Source organism: Chlamydotis macqueenii, chromosome 10 (genome assembly GCF_036417535.1).
Source record: "Chlamydotis macqueenii isolate bChlMac1 chromosome 10, bChlMac1.mat, whole genome shotgun sequence".
Classification (NCBI taxonomy): domain Eukaryota; kingdom Metazoa; phylum Chordata; class Aves; order Otidiformes; family Otididae; genus Chlamydotis; species Chlamydotis macqueenii.
Window position 1 is genome coordinate 3756949 of NC_141565.1, and position 23511 is coordinate 3780459.

The following is a 23511-nucleotide window of genomic DNA, read 5'->3' on the forward strand; positions in this document are numbered from 1 at the left end:
CAGATCTCACTGAAGGACTTCTTGGGTCAACTTCTCTAAAGACAGATTTAGGGCTAGCTGCACACACTCCTTGACAAGGAAGAGTTTTGCATTTCTTTGAAAGATAATCCTTAGCGCCACACTGCCACTTGGAACCAGACGGTCACCACTCGCTCCTCGTGCCCTGAGAGCAAGCACAGCACTTTCTTCTGCTGTTCAAAGTGTGGTACCATTTACCTGCAGCTCAAGCGATAGGAATATATACCTGTATTTACCAAAATGAAAGAAAAGCAGCTAGATAACGTTAAGACAAGCCTAGGACACATCCGTATCTATTCAACTATGAAGTACCGGGGGAGCATCCCTCCATCACGCGGCGTCTGAATACGAGTGTGACATGACAGGCACGCTGTACCTACACTGTGGAGACTGTAAAAGCAGCTCAGCATTCCAGTACCTTTTTGGCCATATTTTGTCTCATTTTTTTTTTTTATCATAAGACTAGAAACTCACAGGAAAGCATTCTTCCAGAGCTCTGTTTGTACACAAAGTTGTGATGAAACAGGATGAAAAAACCACTATGCTTCACGTCCAGTTTGTAGATAGCGTCATCTCCTCTTCCTGAAACAATGGCTTGCCTCCCTCTGGTTTTTAGGCTGCTCTTCAGAGTATGGCACAAACTCTGTTATTCCATAAACACTACCTGAGACGCAGGTAATGGGTAGCAGGCTCATCAGCAACCTCCATGCAGCTTCACGCACAAACTAACTGGACTGATTTCAAGTCTACAAAAATAAAGTGCAGTCTTTGCTAACTCGGTCTCCAAGCCTATTGCCTTTGCATAGGTCTTGAAGAACTAAGGGACATACATAAAATTATCAGCAACGTTCTTCCTTCACTCCTTTCCTGTGAGTAAACAATTTAAACCCTTTACCACCTTGCCTTTGTCTATTGTAACAGTGCGTCACAGGCAGCGCTACTTCGGGAGCATCTTCACAGAGCAAGCTGGTGTATGAAGTCAAGGAAAGGCCAGTTTTCATCTCCAGCGTAAAGCAGTCATTCACTTGAAGAAAATCCAGGAAATCCAATTCAGCTATACCTCGTGTGAAGTATGAGATTATTGGACTAAGGTCACAAGAAGTATTTTTTCTCTTAAGGACTGATTCTTTTTGACGTTAAGCAGCTATAAGTATATTTGAGAGAGAAAAAAGGTTCTGTTAAAGATTATCTTTTTCTGTTTGTAACTCAGTCAGAGTGAATTCATCTATCTTGGCTGGGCTTTTCATTCACTGGAAAGCATATATCTACAAGACTGAATCCAGCCCTTAGACAGAACTTGGCCAGCCAATATCCTTAGAAAGAAAAAATTACACATAACACAAAATACTAAATCCCAAACAACTCTTTAAAAATGCAAGTCGTGTCCCCTTAGATGGTCTCATTAAGAACGAGATTAGACCGCAATCATTTGCCACCTTAATTTATTCTCCATAAATAATAAGGCAAAGTTATTCAGCTTAGGAACAGCAATCTTACCTTCGCAGAAGACATAACCTGGACGTTTTTAATGTGATCAAAAAAAGAAGTCCATAAAAACTTTATTTCCATGTCACTATGTCAATAAAAAGCTAAATAAGCCGACTTGCAGGGAAAGGCAGAGGGCAATGTCCAACACCCATTAAACTGAACAGGCTAGCGATTCAGTAGGTTCAGGCACTGACATTTTTAATACCGATAAAAATAATTTTATGTAAGCTGGATGCTAGAGACTTGATTTACTCCAAACGAGTACTTACAGTTTTGGTACGGTCCACTGGAGCACAGCAGTTACACAGAACATTTATTTCCAGTTATTCCCACTAACATAGTGTTATCACAACAAACCCGTGGTTTATACTCGTAGTGCAAAGATGAAAAACAGAGCAATGGAAAAACGTGCTAAGCAAGACTTTGTCATTCTTACAAAGTGGGACTCTGTTAACACTCCTGTTCTCAGCGTATGCGATCGTGTTCTCAGGAAGCTGATACAGGCCCAGCAGTGAACGCAGCTGCACGCACGTGTGCCTCCTCAAGTTCAGGATTCTGTACAACAGCCAGTTTCAACACTGATTAACAACACTACTGAAACGCAGCGAAACTTCAGTGTGCCTAAGTTTCTAGTTCCAGTTAACTAGTCAAAAAACATCCTCAAACTGAAAAAAGGCTGCTTGTTATTTCACTTGCCTAGATACACGAGCTAACACTGAAACATTTGGCAAGTAGAATTGACTATTATAAAAACAAAAAACCCAACACTAATTTCAGTCTAAAACTGATTTAAAGTCTGAAACCAAAGCAAACAACCCCCCCACAAACCCTGCCCAAACAAAATGCCCCAAACCTGTCGGCATCACAGTCCAAGCAGTCACTGGCATTCCGCATGGACATTTTCAGATTCCGAGTTTCTCTAGGTTTCCCTGACCTGTATGGTGTGCTAAGCATTACCTTTAGGAAAATGGAAGGAAGCAAAGTCCTCTGAACTCAGGGAAACAGGAGTTTGGAGATGAAGCAAATTTATTGTTCCAAGCGAGCATTTTAAATCAACAGCCACACACTTCATGAAAATCAGCTACTATGAATGAACAAATCCGGGTAATCCTTAAATAAGTTTCAAAGCTATTGTAACATGGTATATAATTCTTAAAGCCTTGTAGGTAAGCCATGGTTTAGAAAACCAAAGACGGCCTCTGCACAAAGGACAGGCAGAGAACAGCATAACTGAGGTACTAGTCCCATTTCTTTCAGGCAAATTACTGCATAGATATCTAGGGTTAAGGAGTTCTGAGCTGCTTGTACAGTATCATAAGATGACATAATGGAAATACGTTGTCTTTGAAACCAAAGAGCAGCATATTAAACATGCACTGGTAGAAAACATCCTGTGTGCGATCAGAGATGCTACAAGTACCATACACAACTTGGATGTTAATCTAAAAGCATACTAATTTAATTTGACTTCACTTTTTGTGGGAAGATGTCTACATGGTCTTGTTCATAAAAATGGAATTCTCAACATTCAGCTGCGGTGGGTATAACACGAACATACACAGTCTTCATGTTCAAGTTCTTCATGGAAATGTCCTTTGAGATCTCTGAACCGAGAAAACAAGAGAAACAGAACGCAGTTAGTGCTCTTGCTAACTGGTAAAACTTTACATTTTTTTTCATTTCTTTATTCACATAGTTCTGCTGGTTCAATCAAAATGAGACTAGGACAGAAACCGCTGAGCTCAAAATTCCCTCCCGCCAAAGCAAGGTGCGTTAAAGGAAGGCTCACCACACCTCAGGATTGCCACTGCAAGAGGTGAAGATACTGTTCTAGATTACAAAGCAGAATTGGGTGAACCACAACACTACGTCAGCCCACAACTTCCCATCCACACGGAACAGTACCTACTGCAGAAAGTTATCTTATAATGCAATGATATGAAGTCAATATTAACAATACAGCATAATGCAGTGAAAATCAGAGTCCCTGCTAAACATTATGTAAGAATGGCGACGCAGAGATCCATCTCCCTGGTATCTCAGCTCTGACAGAATGTAGGAGTACAGGAAGAGGAACATGCACGCATTAATTTGAGTTTTATACGTAAGGCAAGGATTGCAGTAGCATCCGCTGAGAAACTAATGTTGCGATCTTGTTGAGTACGCCTAAAGAATTTAATACCACACCAGATCAATTCCTTAAGTCTTTTCATAGCTAAATGCACACAGTTTGGAACAGTAAAAGGATAAAGTCTCACCAAACCTCTTCAGGATACAGCGTATTTCCAACAGGCTAATTCAGGGCTTACAGTTGTTTATGAAACATGGAGTAATCACACTTTGTGGCTAAAGAAAAAGTCACCTGCAAAGTCGGTGGGAACTGGAAATCTCTTTCAGTGTTCTTGCCACCTTACAGAGCATTTTCCCAAGTAATTAGATGCTTGCTAGCTCAATGCTTCCCAGCACCCCTCAGCTGTAGCAAACTAGCCCAATAACAGAGTGGACTGTTTTGAATACTGGGAGGTATAGCTTTGGAACAAAAGTAATCCGAATAATAAATATATCAGAGGTCTCTCTACTAAGAAACTTCAAAGCAGTAACCACAGACATATCCACTGGAACCAAAGCAAAAGAACATCAGGGCTTATGGCGTCAGTCTGCACACTGGAATCCCCACAGACAACACAAGCAAATAAAAGATAATTTTAAATTCTGGCACTAGTGTTAGCACGGATGAATAACATTCAGAACGGCTGGGTGCTCCTTCAGGAGAAAGGATTTTGTCAGGTACTGCAGTGTGTCGCAGGACTGATGTCCGATGCTCACGCTGCTCTAACCCGGGCTCACCTCCAGCTGACGGTGGCCGTGGCGCTGGGTGTGTGGTGGGGAGGCCAGGGAGGTGTGTCCATGGAGATCACGGAAAAGCAGTTTAGTTTTCAGTAACGTGATATCCAATTGAAAACTGAATCTAGAAATGGCAGCAAAAAGTTTTGTTTCCATGTAACAGTATGTACGCTCCTCCTAACATGAAGGCCTCCATCTTTCTTCAAAAAATATTTCATTTTTAGACTGAGAGGATATAGTCCGCATCAAAGTTTAAAAGCCATCTGTTAATTAAAGATGATCCTTACGGATCATGACAGTACTGTTTTTAAGGAGTTCTTTTCCAGTGTAGTGCTCTGCTTTAGCAGGTGAAAATCCGTTTACGGAACTACACGAGTGCAGGTACAATCCCATTCAGCAATTAGGGCTTTATTCCCTCCCCGTGAAAATGTTACATCAATATGTAAAAAAGGCGTTTGGGTCTGCAGAAACAGCCAAACAAACTACCAACTTGGTCTCAAAAGTACTTTAAAAATTATTTATTTTTAAAATCCTGAAAAAGGAGGAACTACATCTTCAACAGTATTTAAGACAATAACTACTATTAGAAATTGGAAATTTGGTTTATCACCAAAATGCAAGGACATACTCCTTTCTGTGCCAGTTCCTCCACAGGAAAGCTTTGAAGCTGGCACATTAAAAAGTATCGCCTTCATCCCAAAAGCGTCTCTGAATCAGCTACCTGGAACTTGTGTTTCAATCTCATGAATAAGCAACGCTCGCCAGTCTGATGTTTATTTATAGTCCATTATTCCAATATTCCAAAGAGGGGTGAAAAACACTTTTGTTTCTGAAAGGTCAGCAAGCTTTTCTGCAATAGGCAGCAGGTGCCCAACTGCCTGTACCCGGTATTTATAAAAATAGTAGTTTCAAAACTGATAACTCATTTTCCTCAAAGTGGTTTCTTCTTCCTTTTCTTTTGATAAACAGAGGCATCGACCTTCCAATTCACGGGTTATTCTCGTCAAATGTTTCAAATGGTTAACGGCAAAGAGTTTTTTATTTTTAGAATAAACCATAAAAAAACTACTAAAGAGATTGAACTTTTTTGTTTTGAATGTAGGACCTTGAAATATATTGATAAAAAGATGAACAGGGGATTTCAAAGTTGCAATGACACACATAAACATTAACTGACCTAATGTTTTCCAGAGGCATCAAAATATTTGTTTTACATGTAGCAGTTTTTCATCACATAAAGAGATCTGAAGATAAAGTGCAACCATTTCAGCATTCATACAATTTTAAAATGTTGTTAAAAGAGCTGCATGGTGAGAATTAAATCTGAGATAGCAGCAGCATTGCTGTATGGCACAAGCATGTGTTAGCGACACAAATAAACCTCCAGGATCAAGTTCGCTACATTCTGAGGCTCAAAAAGACCAAAACAGTTGTTTTAGCCTTTGAAGAGTTATCGCATTTGATCTTTCACATCATTGTGAGTTGTCACTTTATATGACTTATTTAAAGTTTTAACAGTTCTGCAGAATTCATACTACAAATACGTTACAGCAATTTCCCTTTTAGGTAAAGGCCTTTTAAAAATCCTTACTTAAATTGAGACTTAAAGGCTATAAATTTTCCTGTTTTCTCAGTTACTTCCCCCTTTCAGAACTTGAAAGTTTTCTGCAATGGTTATTTCAGTGTCTTGACCAAGTCACGTGCTGCTGTGAACCCTTCTGCCCTGTAACAATGACAGAAACTAGAAAAGAAATACATGTAACATCAGTTGCTCCTGAATGGCTAACCTCCTCGTCAGCAAGGCTTGGCATGGAAATACATGGTTTGTCTATGAAAGTGAGAGTGATTGATAACTTGGTTCTTATACCTGGTGCTGTTTCTAAGCACTCTGGCCTCCAACTCTCTGTTAACACCATTCAGCACATCGTTTTTAGCATTAGCCCAAACTAATGTCACTAGAAAGTCTCATCAGCATTCCACTTACAAAAATGGCTTTTGAATAAACAGAGGTCAGGTCACATGAAATTAAAAAAAGCAACAAAAAATCCACAACAAAAGAACCCACACCTTACTTTCTCCGATCCCAAGCGATCCTGCTTGAATCCCTCCAACCCAGGTGGACAGGTACGTGACCCCGGTTTTAGCCAGCTACACTCCTCCTCCCCGCAGCAGCTGTCAGGCCCCTCCAGAGGACACGCACCCCATGCTAGGCCTAGGTAACCACTTTAAACAAGATGGCTAGCTTCTGGACAGGTAACCTAGCATGTGACAAGTTCAGGTTAAGCATCAGGTATCTCTCGCAAAGAGCTTGTAAATCATGTTGTTAGGATCAAGTGGAGACAGAATCCTTTGCATCATTTCACTTGAAGAGATGAGTTTTCCTGAATACAGAAATACCTGGGTTTTTTTTTTGTTTTGGGTTTTTTTTTTGTTTCGATTTGGTTTGTTTGGGGTTTTGTTTTTTTTTTTTAAGCCATGTAGTTTCTAATCCATTCCTTCTGTCAAATGAAGTCCCAAATCATTCTCAAGACCAACTTTTTAGCACACCTGGCTACACCTTTAGTCTTAACTTTCTCATGAATCAGAGACTTTTGTTTCTAAGCCTCACCATCTGCCCGTGGTTCTGAAAGATTCTTTAATATTTCAGATATGTGACTACGTGATAAAGCTCCCTGCTTCCCAGGTATTCTGAATGAATTGCAGCTTCTGTATCCTACCAAGTCTAAACTACTCACACAACTCTAAAATAGAGCTGGCAGTCTTTTCCACCCACTCTCATTCTCAAAAACGAAGGGAAAAAATAATACAATATCTGCAACAATATGAATGTAACAGGAACAATTTGAACAGGTTCTTAAAATATTCCCACTTCATACTCCCTCACTTCTAGCAGGAGATTCACTCTCTCTGCTAAGTCGCAGCAGCATGTCAGCACCACTTACGTTGCTGACTGGCTTTCCTACTTCACAAGGAAGAAACTTCTGCAGAAGTTGTCTTGGTCATTTCATGAAGCGAATGCATTAGAACTTTGAATTTCTAAATGTATGTGATTTTATTAAATTAATGTTAAATTACTGGCCAAAATTAGAAACCAATGTGGAAATAGTATGCATTTAGTAATTAAACTAGATCTCAGGCTACACATTAGCTGCTTCTCAACCAAAACTTCCAAGTATCATTGGACGAGCAAACCAAAAGTTTGTGCTTACCCTGAGTTTGTGCTTCATCCAGGAACAATTTTAGCCTCCTGCTTCTGAGCCCAAAAACTTTCGCTGTTTCATGTAGAAGACCTTGGTACGTTAATCCATTCTGACCAACAGGGTTCTCCATTAGAAGAGTTCCCACTGTTCCTTTCTGACATTCTGAACAAGATAAACAGTGGGATTACTACTGGTGAGGGATTATATTACTTCATTTATCTTGGTAAAATGAAATTCAGGACGACTTCTTCCATTTTATCTCTATTTCTTCATGGTGCTGAGTAATTACCAATAGGAGTCTACTTACAGATATTCACTAAATAAGTTAATGAATTACAGAAGCAGAAATATAAGTGATTACTAATAGCTTAACAATCAAAAGAAAAAGCAGAATTCTTTACAGGCGGCAGCAGAAGACTGAAGACTGGTAAATATGAAATATTTCAATAGAACACATAGAGCACTAACGACTAGAGAGGCTCACGAAGTGCCTTCCGATGATCAAATCCCCAGTTAAAGACACAGTTTGGGCCCAAGCAGGTCCCCGGTAGTGTCAATAAGATTCCACATGGACACAGCCTGGAATGGACTCATACCAGGGCAGAAATTAAGAGTGAGTTACTAACAACACAGTTTTTTCAATGTGAGGTTTCAGAGTAGAAGTTGCAAGATGAGCAGCTGTGAAACAGAATTACATGCACATTATCTATAATCCAGATCAGGTTAATAATACCACTCGTTTGGCTTTTAAATAGCACTAACAAAGGTTCACAGGCTGTTTACAACGTCTTGGTAAAGAGCCGGCTCCTCCTTCATTTTTGGTGAGTTTTAGACTCAGCCTTTTAAAATAAACTGCAGAGGTGAGTCAGAAACAGGAAACAATGCTGACGGGCTCATGTTTAAATACTGTCACTTATCTCAGACTGACTCTCCTTTTTCTTTTCTGAAAAAAGGGAGAAAAGCTAAACATTGTGTTTATTAGAAAGCACATACTAGCGAAAAAATAAACAGAAATCACCATCTACCAATGAAAATATAGGTACTCCTCTTCATCAGTAAGCTACTGTGTCCAAAGCATATCACCAAGAGCTCAGCCTGTAAATGAGCAGAGATCAGCATCCTGCATACCTTGTGGTTTTGCATTCATTAGCTGCAAGTTGATATACTGGCAGAGAAGAGCATCGGGAGAGTCGATCAGAGCAGGTGCTGACCCTGTTGTTACATGCAGAGTCTTTCCACTGAGACTAAGCAAGTCAGTTTTATTTATCAGTTCTGAAAAAGAAAATGAGACCACTCAGGCCATTACAGGGAAGCGAAGGCCCAGTTCTCACTCGATTACCTGACAATGAGGCTTTCTAACTACTGATGCCGCTGTGGAAGCATTTCCCCTTTCGCAACTCCTTGGTCAAGAAAGAGCATTTCTCCATTTTCAAAAATGGAATTTGTGAAGAAATATTTGGTTTTCTTAACAGAGTACTTCATCTGCTGTGGAAATCAGCTCCTATGTACCATTTCTTACACATACAAATAAACGACATGATTACTTATGCAATTAAAATAGTTAAATAACTTACAACAAGCACGAAATTATTCGCTTAAGCCAATCATTTCTTTCTCATTAAGAGCTACGATCTTGGCCTCTACCCTGACTTCCCTAGCTGCAGCAGCACTGGGTATGCATTCCTATGCAACATCAGGACATTTCCCTCATTAAAGTTCCAATGACAATAAAGGTAAGATCAGGAGCTGGTTAGCTCATTAATAATGCCCTCTGCATTAATATTTGTGTTTAATGTCAACAATAGCTGATGATTCAGCAGATGACTCCAGCCATGCATATTTAGAAAATGGAAGATCAGACCCAAAATAGGACCCATGTCTCGCAGGATTTTAGAAGTAATGCCAGCACCCTGAAAGCACTCAGAGCAGAAGCTAACGAGGTTCCTGTAATACAAATAAGGCTGCATGCTGGACTGCCTGCCTGAGCAGCTCCCTGTCTACCACAGAGGTAAAAAAAGCTGCTGAGAGTCACAACATCAAAGATACAGAGAAAGAACGTCACACTCTGCTAGAAAGGTTTTGCAGCTTCACGAGAGCTCCAAAGACCAAATCCAGCAAGAATTAACAAATTAAATTTCTTTTAAGAATTGTGCACTGCCTGTACATACGGAACAGCACATCCGTCATCTCTTTCCAACAGGTTTTCATTCCCCATCAGCCCTGCTCACTATCACGGAGCTTATGCTTTACAACGCTTATTTTCCATCAGTTCATCTGAATGAATTCCAAAGGGGCAGAAGTGACACTCCTTTTTCCAAGGATGTTTGGAAAATGAAAAAAACAAACCAACCCCCAAACCAAAACAGGTGAAAAGTAATCACAGGCTACAAGCTCTCTGAATGATAATGAAGGTTTCCCTCAGACTGCATCTGAAATTCTAAAATGCTATCTTTTAAAAATAAACGTATATGTGTGTGTGTGTGTGTGCGCGCATGCGCACATCTTTAAATAGAAAAGCAAAACTTCATTGTTGTTTCTAAAACTCAGTTTTCAAGAATGAAGAGTTTGCCACGATGGCGGCCGCCTGCCAGCTACCCCAACACATCTTTGGTATGTTTGCGGTGCAGGAGCACACTCAAGCACAGGAGGGAGCTTCGCTTTTGGTTTTACCTAGAGGAAAGCTAGAAATTAACTAAATTAACAAGTGGAGAGGAATTAACAAGATTTCGTCGTATGGAAAGGGAGCCAGCAGCAGGTTTTCCTAGCATAAGCCTAAAGCAGCACTGCGTGCCACTCACATACAATTACCGGGTCACGGGCAGGAGACAGCGCTCGTGAGCGGCGTGCTTTGCAGAGCAAGCAGCACGGCTCAGGGAACCTCGCGTTTGACGTGACCCAGCTGCCAGGATCTGCGCAGAGCAACAGGCCACGAGCTACAGTAACGGCGATTTGCGTAGTTAAATACAGCATTTTGCCTTACAGGACTGCTGATGTTTTCACAAGGAACAGCTCATGCACAGTGCTGTCAATAGAGTCAGTTCATTTAACCCTCTAAGAAGAGCAAGAGAAAGGGGATCATTTTTTCATATATAACGACAGACCTGAAAACAAGCTCATCAATATTAAAATAACTTTTCAAGTCTGTTCTCTCTCCATTTGAGATTTAAGTGGCAATACTCTTCTGAGGTACATTACAGCCTCCTGGCCTTTTAAAAATTAAAGATTAAAAAAATCTTTTTGTACTCTTGTTCAGAAAACAGTGCTAAGAATAGAATTTAAAAAAATAGCCATCTGAAAGTCATAAAGATGAAATAAGATGTGGACTAAGAAGTTCGTAGGAAGACTTTTGCCTCACCTTCCTTCCCTCCCCTTTTTTAAAGCCCTACATGATTTACAACTTCATTTATTCCCACAGAGATAAACATCTTTTTTTCAATAACTCTTTTTCAATACAGACTACTTCCAAGGAAGTCGGGTGCAACTCAAAAAGCACTCCCAATAAGAAGTTTAGAAAGTTCCCTGCTTTTCAGAAATCTAGATCAAAAAGAAAGTCACAGACAACTGTTTTTACCCTCTGACTTGAGACCAGCCTCTTCTCTTCTTTTTTTTTTTTTTTTAAATGTAAAATGAGAAAAATTCTATCCTCAGTTTCCAAAGATCAGTGCCTTGCTCAATGCTTCTGCAGTTACTCAAAATGCATTGTTTCACTGTTGGGGAGGAAATGTTTATTCCATTATTTCAATGCTGCACTGAAAAAACAGGGACATGACATGCTTCAGCCTGCCTTAATACAAGAACTGCCCGATTTCGTGTCATTACACAACCCTAAGCAGATCTTCATTATGATTAGAAAACAAGATAATAAATTACTGCAAGTAAAGCAGACGGCCCTAAAAACCACAGGAAGGAAAATAAGGAGCCAGAAATATGGTTTTACTGGCTCACAATTTTATTAACACACACGGGAACAATTCAGCAACAATTTGGCTGGAGTGTGTGACCTTTCCTTGCAATTCCCATCAGCCAGAGTCACTGCTTTCCCTAAAGAGACCCTGGAATCACCATTAGGCCTCACCTAACATTACGTGTGCGATGGCCGGCCAGATAAAGCACAGGGATTCTATGTGGAACATCAGGAATTTCGGTTCTATTCTCTAACACCTTCAGGAGCTATTTTCTTTGTACATGCCCTCAAGTCTGACTCCTCAGGGAACCAAACCATATCTTCTGCTGATCAATCCTTATTCGATATCTCTGCCAAACTGCAACAAAAGTTAATTTGATTATCTAATCTTTCCAAGGTAATTTCTATGTTCTTAATAATTAGGCAGGGAAAGACCCGCTCTGCCCAGGCCGCTTCAAAACAGCAAAAGACTGAAATCAGCACGCCAAGATGTGAAGTCCCAAAATGATACCTACACAGCAAAAGCAACATGGAGAGGAAAGAAAGAAAGCCTCTGTTGCCACAGCAGAAAATAATCTTTGAGGCAGAGAGAAGGTTTACATTTTCTTTGCGACCTCCTTTAGGAATTCAGCATTAATAGATTTATGCCGCACCCTTTTGTCCTGTTCGTGGCAGAAAACGAACCAAACAAGGAGTCAAACTGTTTATAACCTTAATGAGACGAGAGTTTCCCGACACTCCTTAGCCTTTTGCAGGTCATCCTTTAATATCTGTGATGGTAACGAATTGGCCTTGCAGGGGGGTTGGACTAGGTGACCTTTAAAGGTCCCTTCCACCCCAAACCAGTCTGTGATTTTAGGATTCTGTACCCACCTCTGTAGGCACATACCACACTGCTATCAAGTGCATCACTACTACTTGGAAAAGGATTTCAAAGAAAACTATTTCTTCCTTTAAAACATAACTGAACCTTGAGGAAGGTACTGAGGGATAAAGAATTTCCTATACAGCACCTATAACTGAACGCAAAGAATAATAATTCTGCATGATAAAACTATTCAGCTCTGCTGAGCAAAACTTGGAAAGCGGTTCTATCACAGCAAGTTAAGTGGATTACACCACATATGAAAACCCTCAAAATTCTTCCAGAAGTACTTTCAGGAAAAGACAGGTAAGGAAGGTGAAGATCCAGATGGCAACAGTGACATTACAGACTCCAGACTTCCTTCTGAAAGGCAGACACGAACTGGGGATCTTCAGCAGTCCTCTGGGTGCCCCAAAGCCGCCAACTAAAGTACCTGCCCTCGGATGTTGCTTCAGTAGTATTTCCATGAAAACAGACTAGCCAAAGTTTCTGTAGTGATCCGATTCCCATTTTTGCAGTACTTTATGATTTCTGTGTCACGCATTTTAGACTTAATATGAATGGTGTGGAAACAGACAAAGCTTGGACTTCCAGATGTGCCTGTAAATAACCCTAAGAACACACAAGGAGTTTACTGCCGCTGTTCAAACATCTCTAAAGTCATATCGCAGCGTGGCCACTGCTAAGGACTCCAGTTTCTGTGCGCATTCACTAAAGCGTTTGGTTACTAGTGTAATCTTGTTCCCAGTGAGTTTTAAGCTCTAACTTTTTCTGATGTATTGAAATACTGTAATGTAATACTAAAACAGCATCTTCACCTCAGGGGAGAGAAGGCCAGTTTGCTGGTAGGGTCTCACAGTCACTAATGGTAACAGCTTGCATAATGTTTTTCTTCTCAATTTCAGCTATATTATCTTTGTAACAAACCAAACTACGACATAGCCTGTAAGTCTATGCATAATCCATAGAAGATATCTTACATTCTCACGCCTTAACAGAGGCAAAGTTCAAGCTGCAAAAATATTTGACAGATTTTTCTAAAAAGGAGAAACGTGGACATCCTCAAGTTCCTCTAGAGTGAGAAAGCAACATTTTTTCCTCTACAGATAGCAGTTTGTGTTAAATTTAAGTTCTCACCCTGCCTACTGAGGAATTAGGGGGAAGAAAAACAAAAAAATAAAAAAGCATGCAAAAACTGATGGCAGCTCACCATCAATATATAGCATTGCCTAGACCAGATGGAAACACTTTCTGAAATAAATCAGATTTTGTCCTGATGAGAGCTGCAATGGAAATAAAATAACAGAAGAGATGAGCACCATTTAGCAGCAGCTTTTGGAAATACTTTCATGTGACTATAAACACAGACCCATAAGCTAGGTACTATAAAACAGAATACCTCCTTGTGCATTTTCTTGTCAATTTTGTATACAAATAGAAAAATTATATGGTAAATAACTCTAGCTGCTGCTAGAAAGACTCACTTTTCCTTGTTGAACTCCATTTACCTGTTTTTCCACTAAAAATTGTCAGGTTTGGATTTTTAAGGCCAAAAATGCAGGAGACAGCATCTACAAGGCCAGTGAAGTCCAAAGTATTATCTCCTTTTGGATTTTCCAGCAGCAACACACCATCTAAAACCAAAATGAAGGAATTAAAATGCAGTTTGGAAACAACATCCAAGTTTCAATTATTTTCTAATGGCTTTTTCTAATTACTTCCTCTGAGTTTCTAAGCAAACTTAAACTAGCAACACTGCAGCTTCCAGAAATGTTTCTAGCAAGAAAACAGGGAAACGGACTCAAGCGTACCTCAGACTTAGAGTATGGAAGTTATACTTGTTAATAACAAAGCAACCAAATTTTTATGTCACTGAATTATACATCCGGTATTATATTGATTAAAAACCGGCCACCTCTGTGCCCTCTGACACGTTCCACAGGTACATTCGTTATTATCAGTAAGTAGCTTGGTAACCAGGGCACTTCTACTTTGACACGCAAACTGTAAACACATGTAGGAAAAAATTCCACAGAGCGCATTTAGTTTTCTCTACTTTTAATATATAACTCAACCTCGTAATATTTTAATAATATTGCTGTACTCTTCTTTTGATTATAGTTAAGACCTAGTTATTATACTCTCTAGTTTAAGTAATCTTTTCAGCTCTAAACTTCATAAGCAAGTTTTTCAAAACTGGCATCTCCTCCACAGAAAGGCGTCATCGGCATTTGCAGTACTACATCAGGAATTAAGAATTCTCAAGGCACACACTGAGTGTGGGTGAATGGACACATGCAAATACAGAATGTGTACGCCGCCGCACAGATTATTCACATACAAACCCTCCTGCAGAACAGAAATAATTCATGTGCACATCTGCGTATTCACTTCAGGTCCACATCAGAAGAAATCACGGACAGCATGTGCTTTTGCTTTTAATAAATTTATTTTCAATAATTATTCAGTGCTACTATTGAAAGGGACTTCGCATCATCTTTCAAACAAATCTGCGGCTCCAACATTCATCACACTGTTTTCCAAATGACCTTTCAACACCACCGCTGACAAAAACTCAGTACATTCCTACCTTGCTCTGTCCCATTGACACAAACTTTGAGGTTGACGTAGGCGCAGGCCGGACCCACACACTGACACAAGCCACCTCTGACAAGTGTAATTTCTAGCTCTGATCCCTTCAGCTGAAGAAAGAGGAATATTATGATTACTTGAATATTGTTTTATTAAACAAACACAACAAAATATTTTCCTTAAACAAATGACATTAAGATTTTGTCTTATACTAAACATGACTTACAATAAAGTCCATACCAGCTAAAACTTCAAACATCCCAACAAGAAATGGAACAAGGATCTTCCTTTGCAAAGATGGGTAGGATGAGAAAAGTCACAGTCCAAAGGGCAAACAGATAAACTTGGAAGTGTTGCTCTTTGCTGAGCTCCTACTGCAAACCAGGGAAAGAGACTTATGGAGCAGCAAATCTCATTTTTTGTTTACCAAATTCTACCAGCAACTAAAAATTCAATTTTCCAGAAGCTGTTTTTCCTTCCCAGTATTTTCTGAGAAATTGCTGATATTTTTTTTGGTTGTTTTCAACCAGCAAGTTTTTTTTGGTTGTCTTCAACTCTTTAGCAAGTCTGAAGAGCTCACAATTAAATTCTTGTATCAAAAATCAGATCCAGGGTAATTTCACAGAAATACTGATCCTGAATCTAATCAAGACGCTTGTAGAAAAGATGGACTGCATTTCATTTTCTGTCCCAGTCTTCACGTATATTCAACAGCACGCAGACTTCTGTTGCTCCTTTTAATAACTTCCAGAAATTTTGTGCAACGACCTCATCACAGTTGATTTAACTTACGAGCTCACGTTTGGAATTACATACGCTGTTCTTTTCACTGGCGTTATGTCGGAAAGCGCGCAATGGTCACTGTAAAGCATTTTCTGGGTCAATGCTGCTTATCAACGCCTAGCAACAGCTGATGCATAACTCAATCGGAATTCATATCTTCATAGTCGTTACGCCTGAAACTGCTCGTACAAAATGCAACGCACTTACGACTAACGAAGACAACTAACCATAGCCAGGCCTGACGCGCCAAACGACAAATTCACTGCATGCAGCTGCAGCTATCCACGGCCCTCCGCAAAGGGCCAAACTTCCACCCTGAAAGGACTTCTGAAGAAGGGCTTTTTCATCTCAGATATTTTTATTCACTGCTTTTAATGTGACAAGCTAGTTACAGCAGAACACGGAGCACAGAGTCAAACATCTGCCCTAAGCAATCCACCTTCACATCACAGGCACCGCAACTCCTATGGAAGACTTTACCATCGCACTAAAATCTCAGGCATCTGCTTCTCTCTGCAACCTCCATTTTGAAGTCTGTGACTAACAATGCAGCGGCACAGCAAGTCTGTAAGCACAGTAACCATCTAAATGTGCAGAAGGCAACCCATGTGGCAAAAACCACAGATAAACTCCGTAGGGAGGTACTTCACAGTGATTGAGACTCCCCAAAGGAAACTAATAACGAACAACTCTGCATTACTTTGCCTCTCTTTACCATTCATAAACCGTACAGCTTTGGTACACAGAACTTGCAATAACTCCCTGCTAATGTTTCTGTTTGAAAAAGCCTCCACATCCAGGATTTTAAGCTGAGAGGTGGGCACTATCAGCTCTACGACCATTACATGATGACGAGAATCACAGGATGGTTTGGGTTGGAAGGGACCTTTCAAAGCCCACCCAGTCCAACCCCCCTGCAAGGAGCAGGGACATCTCCAACCAGATCAGGTTCCTCACAGCCCCGGCCAACCTGGCCTGGAATGTTTCCAGGGATGGGGCATCCACCACCTCTCTGGGCAACCTGGGACAGTGCTCCACCATCCTCAGTGGAAAACATTTTTTTTTTGTTGTTGTTTCCCTTATGTCCAGTCTGAATCTGCCTCCCTCTATTTTAAAACCATCATCCGTTGTCCTGTCACAACAGGCCCTGCTGAACAGTCTCTCCCCATCTTTCCTGCAGCCCCCTTGAGGCACTGGGAGGCTGCTCTAAGGTCTCCCTGGAGCCTCCTCTTCTCCAGGCTGAACAGCCCCAGCTCTCTCAGCCTGGCCTCACAGCAGAGCTGCTCCAGCCCTTTTATCATCTTCGTGGCCCTCCTCTGGACCTTCTCCAACTGGTCCATGTCCTTCTTGTGTTGGGGGCTCCAGAACTGGACACAATACTCCAGGTGGGGTCTCACCAGGGCAGAGTAGAGGGGGAGGATCACCTCCCTCGATCTGCTGGCCACGCTCCTCTTGATGCAGCGGTTGGCCTTCCGGACTGCAAGTGCACATTGCTGGCTCATCTTGAGTTTCTCATCCACCAGCACTCCCAAGTTCTTCTCCTCAGGGCTGCTCTCCACCCGTTCTCCACCCGGCCTGATTACATTTCTATAAACTTTGTAATCAGTTGCAATAGCCACACAGAACTGCGTATCATATATTGTGTCATTTCAGCTATAATTTTTTAGGTTTTCACAGTCTGAAATCTGGCATTTGTGGAAATGCATAGCCACAAACCTCGTATCGCTGGTTTACACACTGGCTCATAATTTACAAAAATGAATGGGTGCCTGGTTTTTGCTGACATCCAGACAATAGCTATCAACTATATCCATAATAACCAGCACCTTCTGTCAGGGAAAGATTTCATCTTTACATAGACGGCATTATTTAAAACTAGTCCAAGAGACCCATCTTTCAGCTTTCCACAATCTTTTTCTTCACTAGAATCTGCTAAATTAAGATTTAGAAAACAGAAAAATAATAGCAGCGGGAACCACACTGCCACAGGCATGAAAGTTTTCACAGACAGCGACCAACACTGAAGCTCATGCACCAGGCAATCTCAGAGATAGACAAGTGTTTCCCGGCACTACAAATTTTTTTATATTCTAATTCAGATTCGATGTTGACTTAACATCAAACTGTCCATCAGCACTATCCCAATCAAACACATACCGAGAAAAAACAGGAATATTTTCACTAATTTCTTAACCACGATATTCTCCACTTTCACATAGTCTTTTTCCCTACGTTTGTCATCAGATTAAACTCAGTTTTGAAACAGGCCAAACCAGAGCTTTGTTTCAACTCTGTACAACTTCAGAAATTTAATTAATAAGTATAAAATATTTCCTTACAGATACTGTTATTAAGATGGATAAAATAAATACGCACTTTCAGCTATTCTCAGACCCCCAAGGCATTCTGTAAATCAAATTTTAAATCTGATATATCATAAGTTCTTGTCTTTCTGGTCTAACATGGCATTTACATCCAAGAATATTTCATCCACAATTCTGCTAGCAATGCCTTTTGAGTATAGTAAGTTTGAATAAAACCATGACAAAAATATTCTCAAAACATGTCAAAAGAAACAAAGAAAAAAAAAACCAACAAAAAAAAACAGTTCAAATCTGCTGCTGAAAAAGTAAGCCAAACCTGCAAAACTGCATTGTTACAAGAGACTGAACTTCAGCAATGTGGGGGAGAAAAAACAAGTATCCTCAAACATTAATAACTGAAGTTGGTCTTGAGCCAAAAGGCAAAAATCTAGCCTTGAAGAACATTTCTAATTCAAAAGCATATTAAGCTAAAGAAATCAGAGCAACAATATTTTTGCTGTCTCAACAACGCGCTAATCCAAGTACAAATAACTGTACGCATTAAGCTTACACAAACATCTAACGATGTTCATTTGGTACCCGAGCGCCTTCATTTTCAAAACTACTACACATACGAAGCCCAACTATTTTCTTTTTTAAATCAGGAAGACTAACATGGAAATTTACCAATATGACACAATATCCACTATATCCTATAAATAAATATCGACAATTTTTCTGGAAATGAAGCACTCTGTTCAATTAAAAGCAGGTAACAAAGTGAACTATGTGGTCAATGCTTTTTCCTTCTTACTTGGGTGGTTTCCTGGATAAGAACTTCTTTTGAGGTAGGCACTGGATAAGGCTTCAGGGTAGCCTTTACTGTTGCAAAAATGAAATCTGTATGTTCCTTAATAACAGTATCCAGGTAGTCACCCTCTGGCTGCGATCTGTAGTACACTGTAATCTCGTCTGTAGGAACCAGATTTCTCTGTGGGATACACAAAATGTACTATTAAAGAGACCAAGATGACATTCACATATACAAACTAAAAGAAGTATACTTGTTAAAGAAAAAATATTTTAGAAATATATTTACCAGACATTTTTTAAGAGTTTCCACAAAAAAATTCAGAATAAAACAATTATTTGGTCAGAAGGGCAAGAAAGAGGCTTGAAACACGGCGAGTTTTTCTTCAAAAGACAACGATCAAAAAGTGCACGTTACTCTAAACGTCTCACTTTCAAATTCATTTCTCAGCTCTCCCCCTTCGTGAGCTGAAAGCCTACCAAATTTATTAAAAAGCTTTTCTTGATGCATGAGAATTTTGCTAGCACTTACACATCCTGTCAGCGTGAAATTAAGCCCTCAGCCCTTTATCGAACAATTGCTCCAGCAGTGACATTTTCTTAACACACAACAGTCTCCAAGACATTTTGGTATCGTTTGGAGATGTGGAGACCAGGATTTTAAGTTTTCACACTATTTCTGTCACATCTGTATTAACATGTATTTCAGAAAAAGAGCAATTAATTGGAATGGTATGCTTATTAATGCTGGATTATAGCAAAATTCTGCTTCAGTAAGAAAGCAGTTTCAAGGAAAAAAAAAAATAGCAGCACTAAGAAAACTATTTCTAAAATCTGCTAAAAATAATGACTGCCCTAATCGCATCTCAGCAATATTTACTGTGGATTCAAAAATCTGTTTGTCTTTTTTATTATGTGTACAATTTTATAACAGGCATGGGAATGAAAGAATGAGAGAATAAATGCACATCAGCATAATGTTAATTATTGGGCAACATGAAGTATTTTGATATTAATTTAAGTGGGAATAAAGATGAACTTATGTCATTACAGAAGTAAATTTAAATCTTTTACTTGTGAGAGAGTTTTCTTTTCATGGCCACAATCCTTCCTAGTTTCATACCGATATTAATCCGTATGGTTTGTTTTTGAGATATAGATATATATAAAAAAATAACTATTTTGGTACCAAGAACCATTTTGGTACCAATTTGTTATTTTTCACGTATGCCTACACCGAAGATTCAGAGTCTCAGGCAGTCTTAACTGTACAGGTATCTTTTCCTAAAACCATGTCGCATGAAAATTTTCTCTACACATCATTCAGAGCTCTTACAAGATTTCTTCAGGCATAAGTGTGAGAAAGACAGAAATCCACTGCCACTAAGTTTGCCGCGTAGGAAAACACTACATTTATCATCGAACACGTTCCACATTTGCAATGTGTATGTGCATGAGGGGACAGGACACTGTTTTCCTTTGTGGGGTTTTTAAACTTGCAGATTCTGAAACCTTTAGAATTCTCTGTACTGAGTCACATGGTACCTAAGGTCCTCGTCAGATTAAGGGCTTTTTCAGCTTGCCGTCACCCCATGTGATCATGCTTTCTTGGCACAAAACAGAGACAGCGAGTGCCGCTCTCTCTGGATTAGTACGATAGAGAGAAGGAAGCTACACTGGTTCCAAGTGCTTTAACACGAAGGTCAGACAGCATCATTTGTAAGTAGGATGAAAACAGCGTAGAGTGGAATCATTAACGTAGGTATACAAAATCAGTGCCAGAAATGCCTCCTGCAATTTGCTAAGACACAAGTTTGTTTCTTTTAGCAGTCCTGGGCTCCGACACCTCAGCTCTCACCAGCCCAGCTGATGTAACACACTGGAACAAAGACAGAACAGAACACGATTCTTGGGAGGAGGCAAGCAGCCTGAGAGCTGCTTAACGGGGACTGAGCCACTGCTATATGGCTGAAGATAGAAAACATGAGGGGCTCAGTAAAATAAATAAATTGGTTAATTCACTACGGATAACGTATAGCAAGCTCATTGCTGAACTCATGCTACTCAGTAAAATGGGAATTCAAATTGAAAATAATGATTTGCAATGATTTATGTCCTATCAGAAAGCTATGTATGAGGAATACACGATTACAGGGCTTCACATTTAATTAAAAAGGTCAACTTCTGCTGCATATTGCCCAAAGATTGCTTAAAAGTAAGTTAAAATGTCTTCTTCCAAACCACTGCTTCCTAACCTTTTTGCGAAGCTTCTGGATGCGATTAATCACTTCCCGGGCAACTCCTTCATCCATCATGGACTGGTCTGGGGTAACATCTAGCAGAACCAAAACCTGAGGTAGTGCACAGAAGACTGTTGAACAGGTGACAAACTTGAAACAGGTCAGTATTAACTCACTCAGAGGCTCAGGTACATTTTTATAGAGCTCATCACTTATAAAAGATCACTTTGAAGACAATACTTTAACACCTCCAAAATTCAGAAGACAGGCTCCTGGAATTTGTTGAGCTATCTCAACAAAAAAAAAAAAAAACCACAAAAACATCCCAGCTTTCACTTCACCATTTTCATATTACTTCTAGAGGAACTCTTCCCTTAATCAAAACTAAAAGTGGAAATAACCAATAAAATACCTGAGCATCGGAATGTGCCTCAAACTGGGCAGATCCTCCTGCAACCTGATCAAAGGTGTACATGAGACGAAGATCTTCTCCATGGAGTTCATGTCCTTCTACAACAATGGTGCCTGCAGAATTGGCAGAAGAGCATTTCTTACAGTGTCCTGGTTCTGGCCAGGATAGAGTTAATATTTACCTGAGCTGGGTGGAGAACTGAAGCTGGTAGCCCCTATGGCTGGGATAGTTAACTAATTAGCTAACAGCTGGGGTTAATTTACCCAAATTAGCCAAAGGGCTATTCCATCCCATCTGACATCATGCTCAGTATATAAGTGAGGAGGGTGCTGAAGGGAGGCCCTCCTAGTTGGAAGAGACTGGATGTAGAGATCTGTTGTGAGCTATTATACTGTATTTGTGTTCCATCACTCTATTGTTTTCTTCTGTCATTACTGTTAAATTTACTTTTTGTTCAAATCTCAACCCGCGTGTTTGGTTTTTTTTTTTTTTTCCTGGTTTTCTTTTGTTTGTCAAATCTCCTCCTATTCTCTCGGAGAGTCGGGGGAGTGAGAGAGAGACTGCGTAGTCTGGTCCCCGTTGGGGCTGAACTACGACATACAGTCAGAGTAAAAAAAAAAAAAATTAGAAAAAAAAATTTTTTTAATTCAAAAAGCTTTAAACAAGTATCAAACTTCAAATACATGAAATGCAGTATATTTGCCATCCAGTTAAACAGCAGTTAAGCACTAGTGAGAAACACTGAACATTCAGATTTTTCATACGAGCACTTCTACGGGCAGCAGAACTCGGCTGAAATGCAGTTGTTTCAGCAACTGTTTGTGTACCATTGGAATAAAATTGAATAAAACTTTAAAATAATCTGTATACACAACTAAATAAAAATTTGCATTCAAGCAGTTAACTACACAGATACAGCTGGAGAATTCACACCCACTTGTGCATCTGAAATTGAAGCAATGCTTTTAGAATAAGAACTATTTCACATATATTCAGTTCAAATTCAATTCAGTCCTACAGAACAGCTCACACTAGTTCGTTTTGGCCTTAACATAGCACTTAAACAAGAGAACGGTGTAAGGTTAGTACACACGGCCACTTCTCGTCTACTGTCAGCAAAATAATAAAAACAACTTTACTCCTCTTCCCATTAACATAAGATTTAATAGAGATGATAACAGAGAAGTAGGTCTTAAGTTTCCCTCAGCCCACAGAAGGGTATTTTTGCATCTGTTCCTGCAAGTGCTAGATTAATATACACAAATCAACCGCAATTGCTTGGGTTTTTTTACTTAAAAGCCAAAGGATTTTGGATCTTTTTTTGGTCAACATTACCATAGTCCGGTGGTTTGTACCACTACGTACCCGTCTCCTGGAATTCCTCCAGCTGCTCACTCCTCAGCTCTTTGATTGCAGCCATGACAACCTTAAATGCACCTTTCAAGCGCTTCCCAAGCACCATGTGATCTGGTTCTGCTCTCAGCCGCACTCCGTATTTATCTTTATTAGTAGACAATGTCACTCGACGCACATTAAGCTCCTATACAAATACACCAAGAGAAAAAAACGAAGCTAAAGAACATTTGTCTCTAACAGCTGTGGAAAGGGTACAAAACCAGGGGCCACGGTACTAGAGAAGTCCTAAGTCTCAAGCTCATCCAATATTGAAACTATGCTTCAGCAGAAGATCCTATCCTCCTCGTCAGCCTTCAGGTAAACATTTCGCTGTTATTAGTAGACACCAGTCACCTCTCAGTTCAAATCAGATCCCTGTTCAACAACCTTTTTCACTTTACTCTTACCTGAAGAGATAAAACTATTACCTTTGTGTGCAGTGGCATCAGAAAATTGCCTGGCAAAATTCGGGAAGAAAAAATTTTGCTAAAATGCTCCTTTCAGTTTGCACTTAGCCAGAAAACTATAATCTACAATTTTCTGGTTTAGGTTGTACAAATGCTACTGTCACATTTTGTTTATTTCCTTACCTGTTTATCCCAGGTCCTTCCTGTACAGAAAACCACCTTGCTCAGAAAAACTTGTCTACGTTCTGCA

At 39.9% G+C, this 23511-nt stretch overlaps 1 protein-coding gene across 1 annotated transcript in view; it reads right to left on the minus strand.

Annotated features, from left to right (window-relative positions):
• Positions 1-2514: 2514 nt before the first annotated feature.
• The window catches only part of IARS1 (isoleucyl-tRNA synthetase 1), a 110778-nt gene continuing 89781 nt past the window's right edge, over positions 2515-23511 (minus strand). Inside the window, exons 26-34 of the mRNA XM_086755766.1 lie at positions 22825-22999; positions 21460-21572; positions 21063-21158; positions 18812-18988; positions 14910-15021; positions 13828-13953; positions 8679-8822; positions 7560-7712; positions 2515-3110 (exon numbers count right to left, since the gene is read on the minus strand). Of these exons, the coding sequence (XP_086611892.1) occupies positions 3028-3110; positions 7560-7712; positions 8679-8822; positions 13828-13953; positions 14910-15021; positions 18812-18988; positions 21063-21158; positions 21460-21572; positions 22825-22999 (1179 nt within the window). The 3' untranslated portion in view covers positions 2515-3027. The remainder of the gene's footprint in view (positions 3111-7559; positions 7713-8678; positions 8823-13827; positions 13954-14909; positions 15022-18811; positions 18989-21062; positions 21159-21459; positions 21573-22824; positions 23000-23511) is intronic.